The sequence below is a fragment of the Physeter macrocephalus genome, chromosome 11, assembly GCF_002837175.3.
Source record: "Physeter macrocephalus isolate SW-GA chromosome 11, ASM283717v5, whole genome shotgun sequence".
Taxonomy (NCBI): domain Eukaryota; kingdom Metazoa; phylum Chordata; class Mammalia; order Artiodactyla; family Physeteridae; genus Physeter; species Physeter macrocephalus.
Genome location: NC_041224.1, coordinates 113976017 through 113991214, shown reverse-complemented (window position 1 = coordinate 113991214; position 15198 = coordinate 113976017). Strand labels below are relative to the sequence as shown.

The 15198-nt window shown below is 34.9% G+C and overlaps 1 protein-coding gene across 6 annotated transcripts in view; it reads right to left on the bottom strand.

The window, feature by feature from the left end:
* The window catches only part of G2E3 (G2/M-phase specific E3 ubiquitin protein ligase), a 55863-nt gene that overhangs the window by 18811 nt on the left and 21854 nt on the right, over positions 1-15198 (bottom strand). For 2 of the 6 annotated variants that reach the window (XM_007118111.2, XM_007118112.4), the window contains 6 exons: positions 12789-12886; positions 9998-10099; positions 7240-7364; positions 6060-6225; positions 2073-2179; positions 1042-1158 (listed from right to left, as the gene is read on the bottom strand). In XM_007118111.2, coding sequence (XP_007118173.1) covers positions 1042-1158; positions 2073-2179; positions 6060-6225; positions 7240-7364; positions 9998-10099; positions 12789-12886 — 715 coding nt within the window. Of the gene's footprint in view, positions 1-1041; positions 1159-2072; positions 2180-6059; positions 6226-7239; positions 7365-9997; positions 10100-11917; positions 11975-12379; positions 12761-12788; positions 12887-15198 lie in introns of all 6 variants that reach the window. The other 4 variants (XM_055088376.1, XM_007118113.4, XM_007118114.4 and 1 more) reach the window with 4 other exon arrangements.

Below are 15198 nucleotides of genomic sequence, written 5' to 3'. Positions count from 1 at the left end.
GAGAAGGCAAAAAACGATTGTTAACATTATAGCCAATGTCTACGGATACTACAAAAGAGTAATCAATAAATTTCAAATGCCAAATCCTTTTTATAGTGATCCAAAACAAACACTGATAGATTAATCTAGTTTCTTAACCTCTAGAACAGTGCCATCCAATAGAAATATAATGTAAATCATATATGTAATTTAAACTTTCCTAGTAACCAGATTTAAAAAGGTAAAAAAACAATGAAATAAATTTGAGTATTTCCAAAATATAGTCATTTTGTTTGGCAGGTAATCAATTTAAAAAATTATTAACAAGATATTTTAAGGTCTTTTTTTCTTACTGTTATGGGCTGAATTCTGTCACGCCCAGAATTCACATGTTGAAGACCTAACACCCAGTACTTCACAATGTGACTGTAGTTGGAGATAGGGCCTTTAAAGCGATAATTAAGATAAAATGAGGCCATATGCGTGGGTCCTAATCCAATATGACTGGTATCCTAATAAGAAAAAAAGATTAAGGCACAGACAGAAGGACACAGCTGGAAGGGAGCCATGTGCAAGCCAAGGAGAGAGGCTTCAAAAGAAATCAAACCTGCCAATGCCTTTATCTTGGACGTCTAGCCTCTAGGATTCTGAGAAGAAAAATTTCTGTTGTTTAAGCCACCCGGTTTGTGGTATTTTGTTATGGCAGTCCTAGTAAACTAAGACACATATAAGTCTTCGGTGTGTATTTTACACTTATGACACCTCTCAATTTGGAATAGCCACATTTCAAGTGCTCAATAGCCACCTGTGGTTACTGGCTACCACAGGAGAGCTCTAGAAAACAGAGCCTCATGAAAACACACCACAAAAGTTACAATTATGCCAACTGCAATAATTGCTCTGTAAACAGATGTAAATATACATTTAATAAATATACCTCATCTCAAGTTAAAATTTCAAACATCCTAAGAGCAAAAGTACATTTCACTAACTAGAAAACCTACTTTCTCAAGCTGAAGGTTTAAAAAAGGACACTAAGCAAAACTGAACTTCCCCATATACCTGTCAGGCACATTATAGTCTCGCCCTTCTTTGCTACGACATCTTCGGACATCACAATGCTCATAGTGCTGCAGAAGCTCTTGATAAGCATTTTCCTCTAATTCCCAAGATGCATCTCTGTAAATGAAGCAAGATATAAACTATACTTTGGCCTAAAATGTTACATAAAAGGACTGATAATAAATCTAAAAATAAAAACTTCACAAACTTAGGAACAAGGATGAAACTTGTTCTTTTTAGGATTAATCATTCACTTCAAGATATAAATCCCTTAGTGTCATTTTATCCTACAGTTAATTAGTCTCACAGTGAATTTCAAATGCTAAATGAAAAATTAAGTAGAAATTTTCTGAAACTTACATTTTTCCTAATATTTCACTTCCAATTTTTTGAATTTCAAGCTTAGTACCATATTTCTGGATTCCTCACCTTTAAGTATTAAGAAAATTCTTCTTATACATTTTATTTTATTTTTATTTATTTTATTTTATTTTCAGTACGCGGGCCTCTCTCTGTTGTGGCCTCTCCCGTTGCGGAGCACAGGCTCCGGACGCGCAGGCTCAGCGGCCATGGCGCAACGGGCCTAGCCGCTCCGCGGCATGTGGGATCTTCCCGGACCAGAGCACGAACCCGTGCCCCCTGCATCTGCAGGCGGACTCTCAACCACTGCGCCACCAGGGAAGTCCCTTCTTATACATTTTAAACCACATCTTGATTCTCTCAAATAATTTATACATACCATTTTGAAGCCTATTATACTTGTGTATCAATTAATCAATATTGTACACAAGTGAGGTGTACAATTATTAAGAGACTATAAACAACTAATGAGACATTTAAGTCACAGTACCTGGTTCTCAAGAACTAGCAATCTGGGAGGAGGAGGAAAGGTGGCGGGGACGGTTTTACATTTCCCTATTTGAAATGGCTGCTTGTCCATGAGTAATTAATCAGACATCAATGATAATTTCCATTGTTATTAAATCCTATATTTAAAACCTCTTTTCATCAAAAGGCTAAATGTTACTCACTTTTCAGGAATATGAATTCCCATTCTCAACATCTCTTTCTGAAATATATCACTATTATTGCATATTGTGCACCTAAAGAAAAACACTCCTGCATTTATTGCTTGAACCTATAGTGGAAAATAGAAAATATATGATTAATAATTTAACAGGTTATCAGGTTATGAATTATATAGCTAATAGAACGTGTGTGCTACTTTTCACATATATATAATGGAAACTTATTTTTTATGTTTGTGGTTCATAAACTTTGATAAACTAAGTTACCCCACTGCTAAAATTTGGGGATATTTCTCCCAATGGGAAAAAAAATTAAGCTAATGAATTGACTGTTCTTTACATCTATCACCCATATGTGTTTCTCAACCCTTTGTATCTAATGTCATTTCTGTTCCCAAATATTGTGTTGTCCATCACTCTCTGTGAATAAAACAGTAAATGTCTTCAGTTACTTCATCTAGGAAGGATGTTTAAATAAATGTTACATATAAAGCATCATTGGTTCTGTTTTTAACTCAATCTCTGTAAGTTTTCTTCCTAAGGGGGAGAAGCATAAAACCTATTCTCACTGCTTCAGCAAATAAAAATACAGAAGCAGCAGAAAGAGAAAGAGTAGCCAATCACCAGTTTAAAAAGCTAGTAGCACACACTCATTTAATAAATATTTAATCCCTACTATATAGGTGCCAAACACTATGCTAGTACCAAAAATAGAAACATAAAATGAATTAGATCCTGTTTCAAGGAATTCTTGTGAGTAGGCATATACTATAAAAGTATTATTTTTTTAAATACATTTATTTATTTATTTATGGCTGCGTTGGGTCTTCGCTGCTGCACGCAGGCTTTCTCTAGTTGCAGCAAGTGGGGGCTACTCTTTGTTGCGGTGCACGGGCTTCTCATTGTGGTGGCTTCTCTTGTTGCGGAGCATGGGCTCTAGGCGTGCGGGCTTGAGTAGTTGTGGCACATGGGCTTAGCTGCTCCGCGGCATGTGGGATCTTCCCGGACCAGGGCTCGAACCCGTGTCCCCTGCATTGGCAGGCGGATTCTTAACCACTGCACCACCAGGGAAGTCCTAAAAGTATTTTTTGAGAAGTATCTATGGAAGAGAGGGCTTCCCTGGTGGCGCAGTGGTTAAGAATCCGCCTGCCAATGCAGAGGACACGGGTTCGAGACCTGGTCCGGGAAGATCCCACATGCCACAGAACAACTAAGCCCGTGCACCACAACTGCTGAGGCTGCGCTCTAGAGCCCACGAGTCACAACTACTGAGCCCGTGTGCCACAACTACTGAAGCCTGTGTGCCTAGAGCCTGTGCTCTGCAACAAGAGAAGCCACTGCAATGAGAAGCCTGCGCACTGCAATGAAGAGTAGCCCCTGCTCACTGCAACCAGAGAAAGCCTGCGTGCAGCAACGAAGACCCAACACAGCCAAAAATAAATAAATAAATTTATTTAAAAATAACTAAACAAATAAATAAAAAGTATATACGGAAGAGAAAGGAAGAAGTACTGAAGTTTATGTAAGAGCCTGACAAAAATGTCACAGGGATGGTACAGTCAAAGTTAAGTTTGAAAGAAGTAGGGGTTTGCCAGGAAAATAGGACAAAAGACAATACAAGGAGAGGGAAGAGCATATATCAAGTCTCAGTGGCAAAAGAGTACACGTGATTGAGGAAATAATAATAATATACTTAGAAATTACATGCTGATCATACTGAACTAAGTAATTAAAATAGGTAAATCAAAGTCAGTAGTATGAAGAATTGACAGAGAATAAGGCATGCAGGAGTTAGTGGCCTCTGGAAAAAGTCTAGTTAAAAAAAAAAAGTGTCTGAAGTGAAATCACAAAGGGTTTAAGGTAGAGGGTAGCAACAAAAAAGGGTACACCAAAAATATTAAGCAGACCTGACAGACTTGGAGAATGATTTGTGGATGGTGAAGAAAGAAGTGGACAAAGAGGAATCCAGGTTCAAACAACTAGCAGGTAGCACACACACAACATGTGAGAGGGAAGCAACAAGTTAATGAAATCTCTGCTGAACCTAAAGGATCTTTGAGCAATTGTACACAGATACCAAGATCTTACTAAGTATAGGATATGATACAAGGAAGTGTCTAGCATGGAGAAAAGAAAAACAGCATAGGACAGATGAAAGATACCAACAAGACCACAGCAATGATGGAGAAATCCAAACTGAACAAGAATAGTGAAAATTCTCTGCATAGAGTGAAAAGTCAATTTCTTTGATATTAATCTATAGTCTCTCCTCACAAAATCCCAATGTATATAGCATTTGTAGTGGTCACAAATGAAATTTGCTTAACCACATACAATTCTCATCCTACTGCATAGGTTTGCTCTTCCTTTAACTCTTTTATATTAATGGAGTTCAGAGATTTAAAAAAATTTATTTGGGTATTATTATAGCTACCTAAACAGGGTAGACTCCATTTACTATTTCAGTTAAGACTTGTATCAGAGTGGAAAAGCCACTGGAGTTCCTTTAAGGAACATGACTCAAGAATGAGCTCTGTCCTGGTGTGCTCTAACCAAGTAATAATTGCTAGCTTGTTAATATTTATATCACAGATAGGTGTCCATGGGGCCATGACCTTATATCTGCATAAAGTAGACCTACATTTTTCTTAGTAGTACTATTTCTAGTTTTTAATGACAGAATTAGAAACTTGGTATTTTCGGAGTTCACAAAAAAGTCCTATGAATACTAGGTCAAATTTGAGAACCTCTGTTTCATTATTAATGCATAATGAGGCAAATCTTATTTGTCCTGAAAAATAACATACTATTATTACAAAGTTAACAAGATGATACATTTGGCAGCAATTACATTCAATTCATTCAAATACAAACCCTGAATTATGATAAATTACCTTTTAAAGATTCTCACATAATGTGAACTTCTTCCTCAATAGGTAAAGATAGCACTTCATGATGTTTATGAACTGCACTATCTAGATCCCTTTACAAACACTTCTTTGTAAGAATGAAAAGGATTTCTAATATTTACCCAACAAAATAGGCTCCATCCTGCCACTTTTAACTGATAACTAATAATAACTAATACTAAGAATAAGAGTTCAAGGCTCATACAAAAAAAAAGGAAAGTAATCAAGCTTTACTACTTTGACTACTGTTAGTACTTTTAAGATTTTGTTGAAGTATAAGAGGATTTACATCTCCTAACTTAAAAAAAAAACTTTTGTAATTAATTTGTAGTCAATAATAACATTTTATTTTACTAAACAATAAAAGCCAAGCTTTAAAAAACAGTATAAACTTAAGTGAACCCTTTGTCACTTGGCATTCTATCAACTATAATTGTCTATCAATTGGCACTTTCACACATTTATACTATATATTGGACATTATTAATAACTGGGATCTTTTTAAAATTTTAAATTATCTTCTGAATTGAAGAAACTAAATTGTTTAATGTGTTTTACGATATTTCATTTACTTGAAAACTTGTCGTCAGGTTTGACATACAAGGTGGCTCTCAAAGAACTAATATTAATATCAATTCATTAGATAGTAATCAGTTTACTGTCAAAAAGTTATGATAAAGTGTTTACTACAGCTAAAAAAATAGATCTCTTAACATTAAATTATCTTAGCTTACAGTTAATTATTTCACATATCTTGGTTTTCTAAGCTTAAATATATAAATGAACTTGGGAATTAAAATCTGTGTATTATTCATTGTGAAATACAAACAAAATTCTTGGGTAAAAACAACAAAATTTTTAAAGTGTAAATATACATTAAAAGGTAGTATCTAAAGTATTTATTAAAACATTAATTGTATAATTCAATAGGGTGAATATTATATGTAAATTTGATTCAATAAAGCTGTTTTAAAAAGCTACAAGTAGTAAGAGCTAAAATACACATCAATTTTTTCTAATTTAAAATTCAAATCAGCAAGCAACAAATTTTATACCAGAAAAAGCTGACAAAACATCTTACCTGTAAACAGTCTCTATGGAACCAAGCATTCTTACAACAAGGACTTCGTAATATGCTGTAAGTTGGAATAGGCTCAATAAATTCCAAGCAAATGGTGCATGGTAAGGAGTCTCTATAATTATTAGATGTAATTATCTGAACAGGTCGATGGTTCCAACAAAATGACCTAAAAACGTATATTATTTAAAAACATCTAATAAATTATACAGCACAACTAGACTAGCTTTACAATTCATATTTATAAGAGAAAATTCATTCTTCTCTCTCGTAATTAACCTACAACAGACTGGAACAACGGCACTATAAATCAGTCTCATAACCTATAACTAAGGAGAGCTGAATTTTCAAAATGTGAACCTTTTGCTGGTGAGATTTACTTCACAGAATTTCAATAACTAATATTATGTTGAGAATCCTATGTAATACTGTTAGCAACAGAGTATACACACCATTGTACTCAACCTTGCACAAAATCAAAGGAAGGAACTTAAACTTAAAAATAATATATTAATAACAAATAAAATGCAAACAATAACTTATTCTTAACCCACTAAATGTATTTCCATTTGTATTTTCTAAACTGCAATTTTCATAGATAACAATCCATTAAATAGGTCAAGAGCACAAAGACTAAAAGAAATAGAACACTCATGATACCAAAAATCCAAAATTCATAAAATCTTGATGTTTAGAGCTGAAGTCAAGAAGCAAATATATTTAGGGGCATCCCAGGGCATAATATTTATTTTTTGGACTCCACCAAATTTACATGCCTTCACTTTACTCAATGAGAAACACATATGTCCCTGTGAAAGAAAAGTAAACTATTAAATCTAAAGAATGACATAAAATCTAGAATTATGTAAGATGGAAATTTTCACTGAATATGAGTATATTAACAGTTCCATATTATATTCTAGAGCTGAAAGCTAGAGGTGAATATTAATCATTAAGTCCATTACAGATATTGCCATTCTCCAGACTTTGCAAATAGAAATGATCATAAAGGAAGGGGAGATGTATATGTACACACACCCACACACACATCTAAAGTACACATATAACCTCAATGCAGCTTTGAAAAGAAATGTGACAAAGGAATTATATAATTGGGAGAGCCATATCCATTTTCCATTTTTCTTTTACATTTTCTTTCATATTCAACAGTTAATTAACTCACGCAAAATTGCCAGTGAACTGGAAAATACATTCTCTCTGAAGTCCGCATGGGAAATGATAACTTCGTTTACATCGGGGTGCGACACATCCAATTGAAGCACCGGTTTTCTTGCAAATACAGCATTTCTAAAAGAAAGTATAAAAATAGGAGTTATAACATGTACAAAACTTGAGTACTATAGATAAGACCGAGGTATAAATGAATATTCTTTGTGGAGAGTCTGAAAATTATTTTCATCATACAATAGCTGTGAAGATAGTACATTAAAGAAATTTCCTGAAAAAACTGTTCTACCCAGAAACAATCTAAAGGGACTAAAGATTCACTCCCATAACAATTTCTAGTAAAGGAAACACCTCTAAACCGAGAAGCTTCGTTTCCTTCCTATCTGCTAAAATATTTTAAACTGAAGGGTTTGTAAACATAATGGTTATACATGAAAGTGTCATTCAAGTTTCAATAGAAAACACATAGTTAGGAAATATTTATTAAGGACAACAGCAAAACAATACTAAAAACCAATCTGTAAAGTATTAGCTAGGATCACTCTATCCTAACCAAATGAAAAAGTGTTTGATACCCACAGTAGGTTAAGTAGTGATTCCCTCAAAAGATATGTTCAAGTCCTAATTCCCGGTACCTTTGAATGTGACCTTATTTGGAAACAAGGTCTTTGTAGATACTTGATTTACAAGTATCTACAAAGCTATCTTTAGCTTACAAGTATCTTGAAAGCTAAAGATTTCAAGATGAGTTCATCTTGGATTTAGAGTGGTCCCTCAATCAAAAGGCTGGTGTCCTTATAAGTAAAAGGAGAAGGAGATTTAAGACGCACACACAGGGGGAGGCCACATGAAGATGGAAGCAGAGATTGGAGTTATGCTGCCACAAACCAAGGAATGCCAAAGGTTGCCAAGCAGGCATCAGAAGTTCAAAGAGAAGCATGGAACAGATTATCCCTCAGAGCTTCCAGAAAGAATCAATCCCTTTAACAGCTTGATTTGGAACTTTCAGTCTCCAGAATTGTGAAAGAATAAATTTCTGTTTCAAGCAACCCAGTTTGTGGTAATCTATTACAGCAGCCCTAGCAAACAAATACAATACCACTGCCACTAACTTAAATATAACGGTGGTATATAAACAGAAAGACTATTAGATGAATCAATCATTAGTAAAATACAGAACAGTACCTAAAATATCTTGGAACCCTTGAGATAACAATTATAATGGCTACTGATGGAGGGATTATACTGCTGATCAGTCAAGCAACACCAGGTTGTATACTTTGCCAACCTGAGGCTCTCCCTGTAAACTGATGTATGGTACTGTAAGGTCACAAATAGAGACACCTCTTCAGTATCAAGATATTCTCAAAGGTTCACAATATACTCAGAGAGGTTACAGATGTCTTAAGAAAACATTTCCAAACTGCAAGGGGACCTTTACAGGCCATGTTTCATGACAAGTTCACTATCACCAGAAGACTGAGAAATTTTGATACTAATACTCCCACATGGCCCTTAGATAAATGCCACTGTTAACCTTTTTCCCAAGGTTTTCCCTTGTGCCTTAGAACCTCTATTTTACTGTTAACTCCTCTGCATCTTCAACATCTTTAAAAATAATTGCTTCCATTTCTTTGTCTCAACTAAAATAAAGGTCTCTGCATGCTTCCCTTATAGAATCTCTTGAATGAAGCTGCTTATTTTTCCAGCCTCCTTAATTTCCAGACTTGGCAAGGAGTGGGAGTGGGATATGGATAGAGGCAGGAAGGAGGACAAGCAGAACATTATTTTAGTTCTGTGCTGCAGACTGTAGGCCACTACTCTATCAGACTTAAAAAGATATGATCCTTTGAACCTAATGACATCTACTCTCTGCCATCTAATAATTTCCTGGTCAGTTCTCCACCTCCAGACTTTGGCACCTTTCTCTGTATTTTAATTCTTGCTGTCATTCTAAATGACTTCTGCACTGATGGGACAACCTTTCTTTGACTTCCTCAACTAAAATGTGTCAATGCACTTCATCACCACTCCAGTGTAATGAAGAATCCTCTCATCACCCAAAACTGCTCCACCATGGAAATTATCAATTCCATTATCACATTCTCTGAACAGAAGCCCCTGTACTTCCAATCTTCTCATTCTCCTAACTCTCATTATTTCTACTTAGGCCACATGGAGACCTACAGTCTGTTCCTTGCACATAATGTAGTAAGCTATCACACAGAAGATTCACAAATTATAACTGAATGAATAAGGAGTTAAGGTTTAGAATATCTATCTTGGAGAACAGAAGGCATGGAACATAAGAACACCATGTCACAGAAGAGCCACAAGAGATGTGGAGATCATAAATTATTAGTCTGTATAGTTGTGTAATTTCCATGTCAATCTTTCATTCCAACCCAACAAATGAGGTATAAGAATGAAAAGTGAATAGTTGGGTTGCCTCAGGATTGAAGGACTGAAGAACAGCTGAGTGGAAGTATGGTCATAATTCTGATGGTAAGAGTGGATGAAATGATGGGTAGGTCGGAAGAAGATAAGGAAGTGAAATCAGTATCATCACATATCTTATCCAGGGTTGGTTTAGCAAAATGTTCTTCTAAAATTTACTGTATTTGACAAAAATAAGCATTGGAACATAAAAATAATATCTTACAGATTTGTAGTAGAGAAAGTGATAGAAGAGACTTCCTTAGTATTGACAATATTTATGGTATTAGGTGTAATGAGTAAAATAATTTACTTACCAGTTTCGAAGCCCTAGTCACTTCTTTCCTGATATCTTCTATTAGAAAACCATAAACTCCTTCTTCTTCTTTACCCCTCTGCCAAATTCCACTTGACATCAACTATGAATATATTCTCAATTAGAAAATAAACTCTAAGAAACTAGTTTGGAAAAATATATATATACCTATAATATTCCAATAAAAAGTGGGCATAAAACAACTCAGATTTTAAGTATCTCTTACCTATAATAGTTATTTTTCATGGTCAAAGTAAGAGGCTACTCACATTCTTTGATTTGGAAGACACTGTATATTAACAGTTCATGTAACCAAACTGGTTTCTAAAAAGTATTACAGAAAATAACAGAAAAAGAAAGGAAGAAAAATAACAAAAAACACTTATAATCAAGCTTTAGGGGAAAAAAAAGTGGCAAATACTTAAAGGTGTATATGTAATAATAATGAATACTATGGAGATAATTAGCAGTGATATTTCAGGTTAACTTTAAATCTCACTGGATTCTGAATCATAAAAGGCATATTTATAGGGAATCTACTGAATTGTAGTTAATGCAAATGAATTTTGAAAAATCTGTTTTAACTTCAATTTAAATATGTTAAAGGAACATGAATCAAGAAAAAGCATGAGACTGTGAATAAGAAATCCTGACTTGGCAAACCAGGCTCTGTGTCCAACTTTCTGAAAGCCTAGGCCAGTAATGTAATGTTTCTGACATTAAACATAAAAATAAAAACAAAAGACTAGGTTGTTTCCAAGTCTCTTTCAGCTCTAACATTCCATTACCATTTATAACATTAGTATAATTTCGTGTTCACAATGAAATAGAATCTTATAAGTGTTGAGCCTAGGGTCAGTATGTTTCAGGATTACTATACTCATTAATAAAATAAGAAAGAATATAAGGGAAATTTTGATATGACCAACTTAAGCATATTAAGTAACTCCAACATACTTCAGATTTGTGATCAGAGTTTTATTTTAATCAGTACAATATATCCTAAAAAAAAAACCAAAAGTGATATATGTTACTTAAGAATTATGAAAAAATAACCCACTAATAAAATAGTTCTAACTCTACTACATAAAAAGTAAAATACACTCTTTAGAAAAATGAAAAGGTTTTCTTTTGTGATGCAAACTATAAGGCTCTAACTTACAAATACGTTTGGAATGTCAACTTCATGGTCCCTTAAATCTTGGTACAAAGTAGGTAGGTTCCTAGACCAGTCTACAAATTTTAGAGAACCACCAAGAATTTATGTTAGATGATTTCTCAAGGAAGCATCTAAAGAGTTTTAACATGGATGCTGTTGCGGGTATAAATATATGTCCACAAATTTGTTGATACTCCTTACTTAAAGTGGTGGGAACTAATTCCTTCCCCTTAAGTGTGGGCTAGAATTAACAAATCACCTCTAACAGAATAAAGCAAAAGTAACAGTGGTATGCGACTGTAAAAACTAGGTCATATGGTTCCATCTTGGTGTATATCTATCCCTCTGTCTCTCTTTTATCACTCCCTCTGGGAGAAGGCAGATGTCATGCTGTGAGCAGCCCTATAGCCCAGGAAGTACGGAACTGAGACCTTCTGCCAACAGTTAGGAGGAACTGAGGCCAAAAGCCACGTAAGTGAGCCACTGGAGATGGATACTCCAGCCCAGTCAAGCTTTCAGATGACTGAACCATGGCTGACATCTCAATTGCATTCTCATGAGAGATCCTGAGCCAGAACCACCCAGCTCAGCCAATACTAGATTCCCATCTTTCAGAAACCATTTGAGAACAGAAATAGTCACAGATGTAGAAAACAAACTTATGGTTACCAAGGGGGAAGTGGGGGGGAGGGAGGGATAAATTCGGAGATTGGGACTGACACATACACACTACTATATATAAAATAGATAATAAGAACCTACCACATAGCACAGAGAACTCTACTCAATACTCTGTAATGACCTATATGGGAAAAGAATCTAAAAAAGAGTGAATATATGCATATGTATAACTGATTCACTTTGCTGTACAGCAGAAACTAACACAACATTGTAAATCAACTATACTCCAATAAAAATTAATTTTAAAAAAGAAACCATCTGAGATAATAAATGTTGCTTAAGCTGCTAAATTTCAGGATAATTAGTTAAGCAGCAATATATAACTAATACAAGTGCCAAGAAATGCTGCATGTGCTCATGCAACCTTAGCATGCTAAGGCAGTGATGGTGCCACTAATATCTTAAGGCAGATTCAGTGAGGTGAGAAGTTGGTGGAGGGAATGCAGAACAAATGAGAGACTAATTCTCAATATGACATCATTTTTTCTTTCTTCTGAGTGACACATAAATTAACCTATTTCCTTTTACACAAATATTTATTACCTTTAGTCAGAACTTTTCTTTCCAGGTTCTCTGTGAAATAAAATACTTTTCTTTTACTTCTTAAGCCTTCAAACAAGTCTTTTCTGAGATTTATCACTAACAACAATGAAAACAAAGTAGTAAAATGAACAACTCCCTTAGAGACCTAACCATTTTCTCCTTTCTTCCACTGAGGCCCTAAAGGGTTAGACAAAAATAAGCAGGTAATGATGACAGGTATTTCTACGTACCAAGTAATTTCAGAATCTTAGAATTTGATAAATGAAAAATCTTATTTTTACATATAAGCAAAAGGAGATCCAGAAAAGTTAAATGACTTATCCATTTCTCAGAAACCAGCCATCAGGATCGAATTCTCTTCTTTAGAAGAATATCAGATTGCTAGGATTTAATTAAAAATTATACTCACCAAACAATAGTAATGTACAGTGAGATTCCATTTCTCATTAGTTTTCTTTTCTCCATATTTAATAGGACAGTCATCATTTTTTCGACAGAAAACACAAGCTAACAGTGAAAAAAGTAATAGATATAAAAAAATTTTGAACAAAAACAAAAAAAAAAACCCCTATGGAATTGGTGCTTCTCTCAATTGATGTGTTCAATTCTTTTTGAGAGAGCAAATCACTTTATATTGTTATCAGTAAATTAAAACTTCCAATACGTACTTCTAAAACAATAATGTGACTTTACATTTTTTTCATTAATCTTTAACGATGAATCCCAGTGTGTTGTTAAAATGGCAACTCATTGAAAACAACCGATTAGGAAACTCTGAAACTCCATCTCTCTAAAGCAATAAAACCTGCCAAATGCTGGTTGTGCATTTGGTTATGCTGCCAAAAGCATCAGAATAAACTTTTCAGAAAATCTGAAATCTGATTTAAAAACTTAAAATAATCAGAAGAATGCTTAATAAAGAAACAAGCTGCCAAAATGTGATGAGAGACTTGTGGCATTTTAACTTACCTGCCAACCATCCCCCACTCTCCAGCTGGGCAATGGCCTTAGGCCCATGTTCAATGTGTATTGTTCCTTAGGCCCATGTTCCTGGTGTGGATTGTCTAAGAGGAGGTAATATGGACCTTGTCAAAGAAATGTGATTGTGTGCTCTGACCTGTATGGTGGCTACCCAAGGGACCGGCTCAGATGCCTGCCCTTGTTTCACCTGCCTCAGAACTTTCTCAGGGCTGGAGTCTGAATGTCAAAAACATTTAAAACAAATATACTAGAGGCAGCAGCTTGAAGCAAAGGATAACAGACAGGGTAAGCAGGTCACAGACCAAAAAGGCTAGGAAAGAAGAGTCTGGAAAAGGAATATATATGGGAAAATAAGGGCTTTGGAAAGCTCCCAAATATACCAGGGAATCTAGAAGGACACCACATGCCCAGGACTGGATGCATGCTCAGAAATGACCCTAGAAACTCCAAGCTTTCACCTCTGGCTGATCTTTAGGCTTTTAGACTCACATAACAAGCCTATATGAAAAAGGAAAGATCCCAAATCAATGACTTTATTTTAACCTTAAAGAACCAGAAAAAGAACAAACTAAACCCAAAACTAGCAGAAGAAAGGAAATAACACAGATTAGAACAGAGATAAATGACATAGAGAATAGGAAAACAATAGAATAAATATAAACAAAGTTGGTTCTTTGAAAAGGTCAACAAAACTGGCAAACCTTTAGCTAGACAAAGAGAGAAGACTCAAAACTTATAACAAAGCTAAAGAAATCAAAAGTGTGGTAATGACATACAGCTAGACATATAGATCAATGGAAAAGAATCCAGAATGACCATACATCTATGGTCAATTAATTTTGAACAAGTATTCCAAGATCATTCCATGGGGAAAGAATAGTCTCTTTAACAAATGGGGCTGGGACAATTGGATAGCCACATGCAAGATAATAAATTAAATCTCTATCTCATACCTTATATAAAAATTAATTCAAAATAGATCAAAGACTTAAACATAAGAGCCGAAACTATAAAACTCTTTTCTTAGAAGAAAATGCAGGGGTAAATCTTCAAAACCCTGGTTTGGGAATGGTTTTTCAGATATCACATGACACCAAAAGCAAAAGTAATAATAGATAAATTGGACTTCATCAAAGTTTAAAATTTTTGTGCATCAAAGAACACTATCAACAAAGTGAAAAGATAATCTACAGAATGGTTAAATATACTTGGAAATCATATACCTTTTAAGGGTCTAGTGTCCAGAATATATAAGTATTACAACCCAACAATAAACACACAACTCAATTTTAAAACGGAACAAAGGATCTGAATAAACATTTCTCCAAAGAAGATATAAAATAGCCAATAAGCACATTAAAAGATGCTTAATATCATCAGTCATCAGGGAAATGCAAATCCCACAATGAGATACCACTTCACACCCACTAAGATGGCTACAATAAAAATGTCAGATAATAACAAATGCTGGCAAGGAGCCGGTGAAATCAGAACCCTCATATACTGCTAGCTGAAATGTAAAATGGTACAGCCACTTTGGAAAATAGTCAGCAGTTCCTCAAAAAGTTAAACACAGTTACCATGTGATATAACAATTCCATTCCTGAGTATATATAATACCAAAGAATTAAAAACAGATGTTCAAATACTTGTACACTAATGTTCACAGTAGCACTGTTCACAATAGCCAAAAAGGAAAACAAATCAAATTTCCATCAATGGGGCTTCCCTGATGGCGCAGTGGTTGCGCGTCCGCCTGCCGATGCAGGGGAACCGGGTTCGCGCCCCGGTCCGGGAGGATCCCACATGCCGCGGAGTGGCTGGGCCCGTGAGCCATG